This window comes from Carex rostrata, chromosome 17 (assembly GCF_964058835.1).
Source record: "Carex rostrata chromosome 17, lpCarRost1.2, whole genome shotgun sequence".
NCBI classification, from domain to species: Eukaryota; Viridiplantae; Streptophyta; class Magnoliopsida; order Poales; family Cyperaceae; genus Carex; species Carex rostrata.
This window is the reverse complement of record NC_135934.1, coordinates 10326035-10340178: the sequence shown is the minus strand read 5'-3', so window position 1 is coordinate 10340178 and position 14144 is coordinate 10326035. Positions and strand designations below refer to the sequence as shown.

At 38.1% G+C, this 14144-nt stretch overlaps 2 protein-coding genes across 2 annotated transcripts; both read left to right on the top strand.

The window, feature by feature from the left end:
* The first annotated feature begins 2969 nt into the window (after nucleotides 1-2969).
* LOC144568526 (GDSL-like Lipase/Acylhydrolase superfamily protein) lies at nucleotides 2970-4571 on the top strand. The gene is made up of 3 exons (XM_078318888.1): nucleotides 2970-3303; nucleotides 3444-3574; nucleotides 3713-4571. Exons 1-3 carry the CDS (start codon nucleotides 3057-3059, stop codon nucleotides 4415-4417), a joined length of 1083 nt encoding a protein of 360 aa, XP_078175014.1. The 5' UTR covers nucleotides 2970-3056; the 3' UTR covers nucleotides 4418-4571.
* A 1768-nt stretch (nucleotides 4572-6339) lies between these two features.
* LOC144568524 (soluble starch synthase 2-2, chloroplastic/amyloplastic-like) lies at nucleotides 6340-10418 on the top strand. The gene is made up of 8 exons (XM_078318886.1): nucleotides 6340-6877; nucleotides 7406-7934; nucleotides 8015-8079; nucleotides 8173-8250; nucleotides 8346-8456; nucleotides 8571-8615; nucleotides 8714-8887; nucleotides 9235-10418. The coding sequence occupies exons 1-8, from the start codon at nucleotides 6572-6574 to the stop codon at nucleotides 10189-10191; spliced, it is 2265 nt and encodes a 754-aa protein (XP_078175012.1). The 5' UTR covers nucleotides 6340-6571; the 3' UTR covers nucleotides 10192-10418.
* The last annotated feature ends 3726 nt before the right edge of the window (nucleotides 10419-14144 follow it).

Genomic DNA, 14144 nt, shown 5'->3' with positions numbered 1-14144 from the left:
TTTTTAATATGTTAGATATTATTTTTTAAATTTGAATTTATTTTTAATAGGTTAAATAAATATGTTAGATTTATTTTTTAAATAAATATGTTGGATTCCCCGCACACTTCAAATATAATTTACAAATCCATTATTGAGGTTTTACAAGAGTATAACCTTAAGAGGGATATGAATAACAAGATTTTTTCTATTTTCATTCGATAATGATAGCAACAACATAGCTTTCATTGAGATTTTTAAACGGTCACTAAACCCAATCATTAATGGTGCAATGTTTCACCAAAAGTGTGCTTGTAACATCTGCGTAAAGACGGGCCTTAAAACAGAAGCTGTAAACCTATTGATAATTAAATTTAAGGGAGCTCTTTCCCACATTATTTCAAACCAAGAAAGAAAACAACGGGTTGTGATTTTGTGTGGCCAGTTTGGATTGAGTAAGTTGAGAGTACCTTGGAATATAGATACTACCTGTTGGAACTCTACCTATAGGATGTTGAATCGATGCCTTCCTTACTCAGCTGTCATAGGAGAGTTTTTTAGAAGCTCTACCCCTGAGGGAATGCAATTGGAACCCACCGATAGAGAATAGGAGCAACTACAAAGGCTTGGAAATTTTCTAGTACTCTTTTTTACAGCAACCGTCAAACTATCATGCTTGTACTCACCGACGTTATTTGAGTTGCTCAAACATCTCTATAGCATCTCCAAGGTGTATCGTGAATTGGAACAAGTTGAAACTCACGATAAATCTCTCACACTGATCATAGATGTCATGAAACAAAAATTTCTAAAATATTGGAAAGATGTACCCCTCCTGGCCATTATCGCAAGCTGCCTCAACTCGGCATATAAGAATTATTTCACAATCAGAATACTTGAAATGTACAAAGAAAATCTACATTTAGACAAAACCAGGGTGGATACATACGTGAATTCGAAGTTCGATGAGATGTTTAACTTATACAACTCAAGAATGAGTGACAACCAAAATCCGTCTTCATCCCGTGCCGCCACTAGGTATGAATATAAATATACATGTGTTTTTAATCTTTATTATTTATAATATCTACATTATTTGTCCACTAATTTTTTTATTTTTTAATAGTTCCACTTCTAGGAGCACTAGCAGTGGTGGATTATTATCAGATTTTCAGTCGGAGATTGAACCGCACACATCCACAAACAAGTTATTGAGCTATATTTCAATGCACAACGAAAGTGAACAGATTGATATCATGGTGTGGTGGAGGAGGAATGCAAATCACTATCCAGTCCTCGCGATGATGGCCCGTGACATATTTGTCGTGCTCATGTCAACCGTCTCTTTCGAAAGTTGTTTTAGTTCGGCGAACAGGATTCTCTCCGATAAACGCAGTAAGTTGGGTGCACGTGTTTTTGAGAGACTTGTGTGCTTGAAAGATTGGATTGATGCTAAAAATCACAAGCAATATCGAGATCAACAAGCATCATCATCTAGAGTTGACACTGAAGAACGCGGTATCGAGCCGCAGCTCGAGACTAATTCGGATTCAGACGGTGCGGAAGAGAGCAAACAATGGTATATGAATGAGCTAGATAGGTAGTGTCGGTATAAATTTCTAACCTCTTTTAATTTTTATGGTTATTTTTTAAATTATAAATTTCTAAACATTTCAATTAATTAGTTTTTAAATTATTTATTTTAAAGAAGAATTACTAATAAAAAAAAGAAGTTAGAACTCCGCCTATGTTATTTTACATAGTCGGTCCCAAGTCCGGAATAAAGGAAAATGATAACTTTTATTTTTTAATCTATTGTTTTAAAATAATTCATAATTATTTTTAAATTAATTGATTTAAAATTTTTTTGATGTATATTATATTGTTTTAAAGTAATTGATTTAAGCAACATTGTTTTAAAATAATTAGTAATTTTAATTTATACTTTATTATAACAAAAATTATTGAGTTCAAATATGCAACCATGTCAAATGAATTTTTATTTATAATTTATTGGTTTACAAAGAAAAAAAAAATCCGGCCTACCCGTGAACCCGGACCGGACCGGATTGCCCCCCTACTCGGACCGTCCTGCCCCTGAACTCGAGCTACCCACGGGTTTGAAACAGGCAGAGCAAGGGTTTTCAAAATTAAACCTGTGATACCCGATCCGTGGTACCTGTGTACCCGTTTCACCCATGTCTGTTCTACCCGTGGCTTGCCCCGGGTTTTGCCCGATCTGTTTGCAAAACACTAAGTGAGGGTAATGTTGTACAACATTTTTTTTTAATAGAATCAAATTTCGAAATTTCGAAAAAGAAATGTGAAATTTGATTTTTATGAAAAACAGCTTAATTTTATTAATACTCCATGTAATATATTGGAAAGTCAGGAACGTCCAATTGACATCAAATCAAAATCGGTCTGATATTTTTTTTAGAACCGTTCGATCGATCCACTTTATTTGTATGTTTGTTTCAACATTTATGCGGATCAAGTGTTTGTATATTTTGAAGGGAATGAAACGATTTCCAGGGAGCATTGATGCCCATGGCCATGGGACGCTCCCGCTTCCACACAATTGACCCTCTTGAGTGTTGAGTGTTGCATCTTCCAAGTAGTTGGCATCATATACCAGGTTACGGGTTCGGATTGATTATTTCAGATGTATCGGCTCAGATTTTGCTATCTGCTACTGTAACTGGGCCCGAGCTGGCCCTCCCAATTCCTAGCTAGCTAGGGGAATTAAGTGTCAAGGGTAGTTAGTTAGACCTAAGACCACCAAATCCAATATTTGAGTTCAGAACTCTTTTTACTTGGTTTGTTTCATAACTTTCACTTGAAGTAGAATGGCAGATTTGTTAGGCCAACTTCTCTCGATCTCCTCAGTTGCTTTGAACAGTCTTACTCCTTCTCTCAAAAAAGTCTCAACCATACCGCTTGTATTATAACTACCAAAATCTAATTAATTTCTTTAAAACCCAACTCCAGATCGATTCCTTAAAGCGACCACCAAATTAAACTCTTGCTATAATTATATATATTCACCCAAGGTTTCAACTTTAAACTCATTTCTAATGGCAAAAAGAAGCAAAAAATTGGCGATAACTCTTGCCTTTTTGGTGATCTTTGGATTGGCAAACAAGCAATGCCACTGTGATGTGGTGCAGTTCATCTTTGGAGATTCTTTGTCTGATGTGGGGAACAACAATTATCTCACCAAGAGCCTAGCCCGGGCTGCGACACCATGGTACGGCATAGACTTCGACAATGGCATGCCGAACGGGAGGTTTTGCAATGGCCGAACCGTTGCTGATATTGTTGGTACGTAATTCTCCGTACAGTACGTATATATGGTGCTCGATGTCAATGAAATGTGCGTGATTGATGATTACCTTTTTGCAAATTTGATGAAATCTGAGATTTTTAATTAATGTGGGATCGATGTATGTGCAAATGTCCAGGTGACCAGATGGGCCTTCCCAGGCCACCGGCATTTCTCGACCCGTCATTGGATGAGAATCTAATCTTTCAGAGCGGAGTAAATTTTGCTTCAGGCGGTGGTGGAATCCTCAATGAGACATCTTCTCTCTTTGTAAGTGATCATTATCGATCTAGACAATATTTAATTAAATATATTTTTAATGAAATTGTTCAGTGCAAATTATCTAGCTAATAGCAAAATCAAGTAGACAACTAATTAATTGAATGGAAATTTTAATATCGGTTGCAGATTCAGAGGTTCTCGCTTTACAAACAGATCGAGCTGTTTATGGGCATACAACAATTCATGCGGATGAAGATGGGCACTGAGAAAGCAAACCAGTTCTTTGCTGAGGCATACTATGTAGTCGCCATGGGAAGCAACGACTTCATAAACAACTACCTCCTCCCGGTCTACGCCGATTCTTGGAGTTACAACGGAGACACCTTCATTCAGTACCTAATCAGTACTCTTCAAGATCAACTTAAGATGATGCACTCTTTGGGGGCGAGGAAGCTGACATTCTTTGGATTAGGACCAATGGGATGCATTCCCTTGCAACGGTGGTTGACTTCTTCGGGCAGTTGCCAACAATCAACTAACAAACTCGCCAAGACATTCAACCAACAAGCCGTCAACTTGATGAAGGATTTATCGAGCAGTCTTCCTAATGCAACCTTCCGATTCGGCGATGCGTATGATGCTTTTCAGGATCTCATTAACAGGCCCACGGTACATGGATTTAACAATTCACATGCACCATGTTGCTCATTGGGGAAAATCCGGCCGACTCTGACGTGTACGCCATTATCGACCCTTTGCAAAGACAGGAGCCAGTATGTGTTCTGGGATGAATACCACCCGACCGACAAGGCCAATGAGTTGATCGCCAATGAAATCGTCAAGAAGCTTGGTTTAAGTAATAGCACAACCAATGGCACTACCAATTCTTAGTAATTTAAATCAAACCCCAAATCCAATGCAATATATATATATATATGTTGTATATTCTCTCATGCATCTGGCCGTGGAGCAAAAGCATGGATTTTTCTTTCTCCGGTGCCTAAAAGTTGCAAATAAGTCTATACGTACTGCAAATGTTCCTTCTTATTTTTGTTTTTGTTTTGGTGATTGAAGCTCCCCAACTAATTGATATCGATCGGTAAGACGGTAATTGTGTAATGCTTTTCAGGATCTACATTATTTTATGTGTAAAAAATTATAACATTTCAACTTTGTTTTGATTGTCATCAAAAGCTTGTAAAAACATACTAATGTTGACAACTTATTGATTTACATAAAAACAAAATCAAAATTTGATAATTTTTTTATGAGTACATAGAAAAAATAACATAGATCACATTTAACGGTTTTATTTTGATGTTTATGATTTAAATTTTAAATTATTAACGTTTTAAAAATGGAGATACAGTGGAGGCACAAAATTAATCAAGCTTATATATGCATTGTGTAGATAATGGTGCTCTTAATCTTAGTTTAAATATCTTGTGTTGGATTATATTAAATGTTATTAGATAAATATTATTATTTTTAGATTCTTACTGAAATTTAAATATGTTGTTATTTCTTGAATTATGTTTTATTTATAATTTTGTAAGTTACGATAGTTAGTTGAAATTATCCAACTGATCCGAGTCGGAACAATCCATGTAGCAAATTTTATAAAGAAAATGTGCAATGAAATTTGCAATAATCCGACCACCTAAAAAAAAAAACGAATTTAACGAGCTTTAAGTTACGATAGTTAGTTGAAATTATCAACAGAATCCAACTAATCTGAGTGGGAACAATCCATGTAGCATATAGTGGTTGCGTCAAGGGAAAGCTTTTAGTTTTTTCTTTGTGGATCAAATTTTAATAAAGAAAATTGTACAAAAATGGGCTCAATCTGTGAATTCATTCATTTACAGATCGAGCTTGACCCAACCCAATAAACAATGATATCCGTTAAGGAAGTTAGGTAAAGAGTCGAAAGTTCCAGCAGTTCTTTTCATTTATCCGAGTTCACTTCCTCTACAATATTTCCACCTACATGTTTCCTATGATTAAATAGCGGATAATTGGGAAGCTAAATTATAATGCCTAGTTTTCTTGGAAAATTATTTAACGGGGAAAAACAACTGCGAAATTGATCTATGTAATTTACAATAAATTTATAATTATAATTAGTATTATAGTATAAAATTGTCAGAGGATTCAACTGTACAACCCCGTAACCTTCAAGCGTGCATCCTGATGATGAGATAGTGCCATCAAAATATTCAAGTAAACTAAATCCGTTAACAATCGGATCAATTTGATGTAGTGTCATCAAGTTTGACTGAAATGAATAGTAGTATCATAAAAAATGAATCATTGAATTTATATGAAAATTTATAGCCATGAAGATACAATTTTAAGAGAAATGACAATAGATTTTTTTTTTTTTTCTAAAAGTTAAAGCTTTTTGGATACTGATAAATTGAATAAGATTAGTGTATGATATATGATAGATTTTTAGTTTTGAGATGACAAATACAAATGATAGAATGAAATATATGTGTAAACCGTTTCATCACATAATCTCGTACAAAAGTATGTATCTATAGACATGCACAATACTTTAGTATGCATAGCTAAATATGATTAATTCGGTTACACGGATAACACTTGCAACTAATTCTGTTACAAGGAGAAATTTTTTAATTGTATTATTGATGTGAATTCTCGAAACGAGAATCGCAGAGAAGCGCGGTTGGCCCCAGACCCAGTATCGGACATTTGTTCACGTTTTTCATATAGCAATAGCAGACAGTGGTTTTGCCAAGGAAATAAGAAAACGACAAAAATTTCTTTTGTCGCCTCACTCCCTGGCAGCAACATCCTTCCTCGGGCCTCCGTCTCCACCAATTCAGTTGTACACTTGTACCCTCTTCAAAACACAACGCGATCAGCATTCTCCAGCGCCTCAATTTCTCTCCCTCCTCCCGGGACCACCACTCACTCACTCACTCAGCACATGTTCATGTTCTCTCTCTCTCTCTCTCTCTCTCTCGCTTTCCCTCTCCTCATCCGGTTTCCTTGTCTAATTTCCAATTTCAACAACACATGTCATCGATCGGGTCGCTCGCGGGAAGCATCCAGCTCGTTCGAAACTGGAAGGGCAGCTGCGTCTTTCCAGACGGGAATGCGGCGCGACTGAGCGGTCGTCGCAGCGCCAAGCGCGATGTTCTGTTCGTACGGACGGGGTGGAAATCCGGCTATAGGCTGAGAGCCGTTGGAGGAAAGACTGGTTCTGGCGGAAGTTTAGAAGGCGAACCAGAGGAGAAGAAAGATGAGGCTGACGACCGGGCTCACGCCACAATCGCCAAGAGTAAACAAGTCCTGAAAATGCAGAGCACTTTACTTGATCAGGTCTCTTATTTTTCCTCTCTATCTCTTTCTTCTCTTTCACAATCTTGATTTGGTTAATTGTGATCAGTGATGAATGTGTGATTAATTGGTGATGGTTCAGTTCCGTGGAGAGATTTGCAGTGATTTTTTAAGAGTGTCACAGTCTATTTTTTCTAAATTAAGATGCACTCTTAAGCTTTTAATTAAGCTGATATTTAGAAAACTAAAACTCTGAAATTCTTCCTCTTAGCTATTGCATTATTTAAGTTTACAGTAGAAAAATTGAAATTATTATTGATTGAATTTGGAGTTTGTGTATACACCTTTTTTTTTTACAAAACGTGGACTTTAAGTATTTTCTAATTATTAGTTACTTCTTAACTGTTGTTTAAAGCATAAATTAATAGTACTAGGCCTCATAAGTTCCATTTGTTCACCAGTTTGTGAGTATAGAATGATCGTACTTAATCCTAATGTAGATATATCTCAATCTTAGATTTTATCGTTGCTCTCATCTACAAATTCAAATTCTGTAAATACTGGTTGCAGATTGCCAAAAGAAAGAACCTGGTTTCCTCTCTCATGAGTGAAACTTCTGAGCAGCCAAAAGAATCGATTTCTGAAGTTGAGATCAGTGATGCTTCAACCACTGAACCACCTACAGAAATCTCAGAGCAAAGTGATGGATACTCAACCGGCTCCACCTCTGACAACCGGACCCCAATCATTACTGAATCAAAGCCAGTTGAAAGTAAAAGCACCCCTCCTGAAAGCGTTACAATTAAAGGAAGGAAATCTCCAGAGCAAGTGAAACAAGGCACCAAAGCCCCAAAGGTAGAGAAAGTAGTACCCAAACCTGTGAAGGAAGAAAATCTAGGCACTGCAACCAAAACAGTTGAAAAACCAAAAATAGTTCCGCCTACTCAAGAGGAAAATAAAATAGAGAAAAAGAAGTCGGTGGTTGTTTCAGAGAGTAATGCTTCTGAAGAAGAAGAGAAAGATTCTGGACCTTTGGCTGGTGTAAATGTGATGAATGTGATAGTGGTTGCTGCAGAATGCGCTCCTTGGGCTAAAACAGGTGCTTAACTTTGTACAAGCAAAAAAAATTTTAATAGCTTTATGGATGCAAAATTCCGTACTTTAATTTTTGGTGTATAGGCGGGCTTGGAGATGTGGTGAGTGCTCTACCAAAAGCTCTGGCCAGGAGAGGGCACCGTGTCATGGTAAATCTTCTGCGATGTAGATTGATAAATTGATTGAAACTAAGAGTTTGCCTTTTGCAGTTATTGCTTACAATGTATGTACTTTTTTCTTAGGTTGTTGTACCGAAATATGGAAACTATTCTGAAGCACAAGAAATGGGGGTTCGTAAATACTACAAAGTAGACGGACAGGTATGTCAGGAATATGGATTTGTTGCATTTTGTTTTTTCTTGATGAAGTATGGTGGCTTTGTTTCTGACATGACTGTAAAATAATTGTTTTGCAGGATTTTGAGGTCAATTTTTATCAAGAATATATTGATGGGGTGGATTTTGTGTTTATAGATTCTCCATTGTTCCGTCATCTTGAGAATGACATTTATAGAGGACAGGGACAGGTAATACTTTCACCTTTTTTTTATTTATTACTTCTTACCTGACGGATACTAGTCAATCTTGTGCGACTTAGTAATTTTTTATGATTTGGTCCCTTCTTTTAATTGTTTTTGTAGGATATTCTGAAGCGCATGGTTTTATTGTGCAAAGTTGCTGTTGAGGTACTTGTTAATTACAGCTTAACTAAATTATTGTTTCTTTGGATGAATTAGCATTAAGCAAGCTAATAAATATATTTGTTTCACTATCTTTACCTTAGGTTCCTTGGCACGTTCCATGTGGAGGTGTTTGCTATGGAGATGGGAATCTGGTGTTCATTGCAAACGACTGGCACACTGCACTTTTGCCTGTGTATCTCAAGGCATATTATCGTGACAACGGCTTGATGCAATTTACTCGATCTGTTCTAGTTATTCACAACATTGCACATCAGGTTATCACGTCAACTATTTATAGTTCTTTCTAATTTCATAAAGCACTATGTCCTTGGTCCCTTACAAAACAATAAAAATCATATCTGAACTTGCAACGTTATACCCCATTATTGGCATTTGTGCTATATAACTGAAAGTTTGAGGGGCTAATAAGCAACTCTAGTTCAAACAAGCACAGAGACACAATCATTATGATTCATCTTCTATTTGATGTTGACCAATTTGTTCAGTGCTATTGTTTTTGTGCTTCCATGCATGAACATAGCAACTTCAGTTTGTTAAATGTGAACATCAAACTTTATTATAATCAAAATACTTCAAGTAAACTCAAATCCTCTCCCTTCAGGGCCGAGGCCCAGTGGAAAATTTCAGAATTACCGACCTACCTGAGCACTATCTTGACTTCTTCAAATTCTATGACCCGGTTGGTGGGGAACACTGCAACATCTTTGCGGCAGGCCTCAAAGCAGCAGATCGTGTGGTTACTGTCAGCCATGGCTATTCCTGGGAGCTGAAAACAGTAGAAGGCGGGTGGGGCCTACATGACATCATTAACAACAGCAACTGGAAGTTTCATGGCATTGTCAATGGAATCGACACATTAGAATGGAACCCTAGGTTAGATGTTTACCTACAATCTGATGGCTACACCAATTACTCACCAGAAACCCTAGAAACCGGCAAGGCCCATTGCAAGGCAGCTCTTCAGCAAGAGATGGGACTCGCTGTTCGGCCTGATGTGCCAGTGCTTGCATTTATTGGACGACTAGACTATCAGAAGGGGCCCGATTTAATAGCTGAGGCAATCCCTTGGTTAGTCAGTCAGGATGTACAACTTATGTTGCTAGGTACTGGCAGGCAAGATTTAGAGGACTTATTAAAGCGCCTTGAGGGGCAACACCGTGATAAAATCCGTTCTTGGGTCGGGTTCTCTGTGAAAATGGCACACCGGCTAACAGCTGGTGCTGACGTGTTGATTATGCCATCTCGGTTCGAGCCGTGTGGACTGAATCAGTTGTATGCTATGGTGTATGGGACCATACCAGTGGTGCATGCAGTTGGTGGTTTGAGGGACACAGTGGTCCCATATGACCCCTTCAGCAATTCAGGTTTTGGATGGACATTTGATCGGGCTGAGACGAATAAGCTGATTGATTCGCTGGGACATTGTTTGAATACTTACCGGAATTACAAGGAGAGTTGGAAGGAGTTGCAAATGAGGTGCATGTCGCAAGATCTTAGCTGGGATGTTGCAGCACAGAAATATGAGGAGGTACTTGTTGCTGCCAAGTACCAGTGGTGATTTCAATTTGTAATGTTGTTTCATAATCGTTTGCCTGTGTGAGTGTATGCATGCGCGCGCGTGCAATTAGAGAATAGTAGTTACTTCCTTTTTTTAAGTTTTGGCCGAATTTGTGAATGGTGAAGCAGGATTTGGTTGGAGATTAAAGTGGTTGCTGATTGTATTGTCTGGATCAGCCAGATCCGTTGTTAATGATCTGAATTTTTGTTATATTCTCTCTAGCTGAATTTTTTTGCAATAGCCCGCAGGAAACTGAATTCAGATCCAGTTCAATACCTAACTGTGTCGAATGAGGTCTCAGTTGTCCGTTTTAATCTGGCATGAATCTCAAAGCAGACCCTCCTATATTCCTACGAGCGTGGAATATGCAAAAATAAAATAAAAGACGTTCATATGCGTGGCTTTGTCAGGATATATTTGGAGAAAATTCATAGTTTGCAACTGTGTATATCATTAAAATAAAATTTACAGAAACAGAGACCAGAGAAAAGTAAATTCATAATTTGCAACTGGTTTTTTGGTGTCTTGGGATTCTGCAATTACGTCTATTGTGGACTTGAGAGAATAAGAGATTTAACTAAGATATGTTGTAAAGAACCATTTGATACTCGTGTAAATTTTTAATAACATATACTACTTTAATAATTATAAGGAAATTAAGTGCAAATATGGGTCATATTAATAGTTAAAATATAGAGTTGGGCTTTTAAATAAATTTGGGACACAATTTAGACCCAAACATTACTTGGTTTACATAAGTGCTACACGCCTACACAGGTATTTCCTTTTATTTAGTATTCATTGTTAGCGCGCTATTGCAGATTTGTATATATCGTGGAATTTGATTGTTTTACAAACAATTTGGAATTGTACATAATCTTTGGTGAATGTCCCGCAGTTGTGTTTGTACTTGGTAAAAATAAAATCTATAGCCCTTGGCACCGTCAATTCATGGTCGAAATGAGCAACAAACCAAATATCACATAAGTGCTATTAAACCATTTGGCTTATATCATGTATAATGTTTTCGTGCGAAATGATGCAAATTATATCAAATTAAATTGACAATTCATTTCAAATAATCAAAGATATAAGACAAACCCATCAAAAAATTAAAGCTGGTAAGTGACAATTTGCACGAAAACTTGGATTGTCTTGTTCAAGAAATTAGAAAAGACAAAGTACAAAACTAATTAGAAAAGCTTATCACCGGTATAATTGCATCTGTGCACCTCTTTTCATGTTCCACAATTGCACATATAATTGCATATGTTTATAACCTATCCATGTTGAGGGATGGGCATTGCAATTATGAGCATCTAAAAAATACAAGACAGTGAATAAACAACTTAAATGCTACCAACCTCTTCCTAATAAATATATATATATATTTTTGGATAAAAGTAATAATGCATACCCCCCCCCCCCCCCTATGGCTCTACGGCCCTACCGTTGCCGCCAAATTAAATTTACTGCCACAATTGAACAACTTTTTGGCCCATTGTGCAGAATCAAGTTGTGAAAGAACATGGAGTGGAACCAATAATAAGCACCAAATATTTTAATATAGGGAGTTGATACACTGCAGACAAAACATCGGCCATTTTTATTAATACCCCCTCCAAAAAAGAAGATTATAAAAATAATTCTGCATCTGATTTTTTTTTTTATTTATGCCCTGACCGCCAGGCCCACGGGCGGCCCAAAATTCCCACTGGAGCGCCTGTCACAAAGGCGGTCCATAGAGCTAGCGGGGCGCCCGTGAAAAGGGCGGGTCATAAGCATAGTGAGGCGTCCGTGGGACGAGCAGTCCTCTTCCTTTTTTTTTTTAGAGATCTTAGTAGATTTAAATAATTTTGTGAAGAAAAAATTTTCTTGTTTAGAGTGTATGATATGCTAAAAAATAAGACATTTGATATATTTATGAAGTGATGTCGTAACTACTAGTAGAAGTAATCGTTTGTTAGGTTTATTGAGACATGGTGGCAGGGTCAGATAAACCTGCTATTTTGCTTGTGTGAACTTATTTGTTTGGTTTGAACTAAGTTATGAACTTCAATTGTGTTGTTGAACTTTAAGTGTACTGTTGCGCTTTTAATTGTATTGTTGAACTTTAAGTGTATTGTCAAACTGTGTTATAATGATGAAATGTAAAGTGAAAACAACATAATGCCAACATGAATATAAAATAAAATAAAAACTTAATGCCAACATAATCACAAACGTATAATACAACAGTCCCATAGTCAAAATACTACAGTCAGAACTATATCACAATAAAAAAAAACTCTGCAATCATCCTCGTCGTTTCCTTCCGGATGGAGACAACCTAGGAGCCACTATGCCTTTGTCATCCCTGTGCGGCTGCACGCGCCTCTGTATCTGCCTCTGCGGACTCACGTCTCCTAAGTCCTCCTCTCTCATATCCTCATCCTCCTCTCCCATATCCTCATCCTCCTCCCCCATATACATGTACTGACTGCCCATGGATCAAATAGACAAGCTGACTCTGCGTACCTGTACTGACTGCCCATGGATCAAATAGACCAGCTGACTCTGCATCGGTTGGCTGTGTACGCAGCTCCCATGGATCTTGCTCCCAGCTTACAGCATACATGACAGGAAGTGGTGCGCCAAATAATGCAGAGACAAAGCCATCTGCAGTCTGAGATGCACTCCCACCAGCCTCAAAGTTGTGCTCCATCTCCACTCCATATTGTGGTCTGTGGGAGCCAATCACCTCTACATCTGTATCGAACGGGGGCAGCTCATCCACGCTAAAACCAGGCTCGGCATTCCAACGAGGTGCTCCGTCTTAAATTAAAATAATGTTAGATTTGCTACATACAAAGAACTCTGCAATAAATAATATAAAACAGTAACTGACCGGGCCAATCTCTACCGGAACTCCATATTTATTTCTGTAAGCGTCCCATCCTCTGGTTCCCAACACCCAGTGGTGGAACGCCCAACCTGAGTCATCATCTGCATAATTGAAAGTTAACTGAGTTAGAACAAACAACTCGAGGAAAATAAAACCATTGTGTGTGTCATACTTTTAAAATTAACTTGTAATTACCTGCATGAGGTGGCGGCATATCATGAGCGTAGATGGCCTCTGGTTGATAATCCGAATTTCGTGGTGTCTTATGTATCTCCCGCCAATTAATGTTCTCCCCAGCATTGCGAAGCATGCCAACGAGGCGGCCTTCAAAACCCCCTGTCTCCACGATTGGTGCAGTGTGCTCGAGAAGTGAGACCGGAGTGCCTTTAGAGAAATACAGTACCCAGAATACCGGAACTCCTCCTCCTCTCCCTTCTTCTTCTTATATTTCTTCTGCAGATTTTTCAGATCACACCCTAACAACTTCGGTATCATCCTCTGCAGCTCTGGATGGTCTGAGATGCCACATGTGGGGTCGCCATCGATATGTAAACCCCATAAGGCGCTCACATCACCTAGGGTGACTGTTATCTCCCCGATCGGGAGATGAAATGTATGAGTCTCAAGTCGCCATCTCTCCGCTAGACCATGCATCAGAGACTGATCGATCTTACTTTGTGGCATGGTGGCAAGCTGATATAACCCAAGGTTCAAGATGTATCGCTGCATTTCTTTATGGGGAACAAACAGAATCTCAGACCTGCGGTGCCTCACCGTAAGCATGACATCATCCTGTATTTATTATCAATTTGTCAGACTCAAATCGTGTCATTTTTTTACTACTATTTACATTAAGTATAAAAATCACGTACCTCAACAGATGCCAATGAGACGCGGTGCTTAACAAGATTGGTCCATAGAAGAGGACTAAATGTGTCAGGATCATGCGCGTCATCTGTAAAACTAGCTTGAGACGACGAACCCGCTCCAATCGGATCCTCAAATCCTCTACCAGTCGTATCCTCATATGATGATGGGCCCTCTCCAGATGGATCAACTGAGGACGTGC

Excerpts from the sequence above, each read along its gene's own strand:
- LOC144568526 (XM_078318888.1), top strand. The coding sequence starts at position 3,057 with ATGGCAAAAAGAAGCAAAAAATTGGCGATAACTCTTGCCTTTTTGGTG. Across the intron at positions 3,304-3,443 it reads AACCGTTGCTGATATTGTTG|GTGACCAGATGGGCCTTCCC; the intron begins GTACGTAATTCT and ends GCAAATGTCCAG. Across the intron at positions 3,575-3,712 it reads ATGAGACATCTTCTCTCTTT|ATTCAGAGGTTCTCGCTTTA; the intron begins GTAAGTGATCAT and ends TATCGGTTGCAG.
- LOC144568524 (XM_078318886.1), top strand. The coding sequence starts at position 6,572 with ATGTCATCGATCGGGTCGCTCGCGGGAAGCATCCAGCTCGTTCGAAAC. Across the intron at positions 6,878-7,405 it reads AGAGCACTTTACTTGATCAG|ATTGCCAAAAGAAAGAACCT; the intron begins GTCTCTTATTTT and ends TACTGGTTGCAG. Across the intron at positions 8,080-8,172 it reads GGAGAGGGCACCGTGTCATG|GTTGTTGTACCGAAATATGG; the intron begins GTAAATCTTCTG and ends CTTTTTTCTTAG.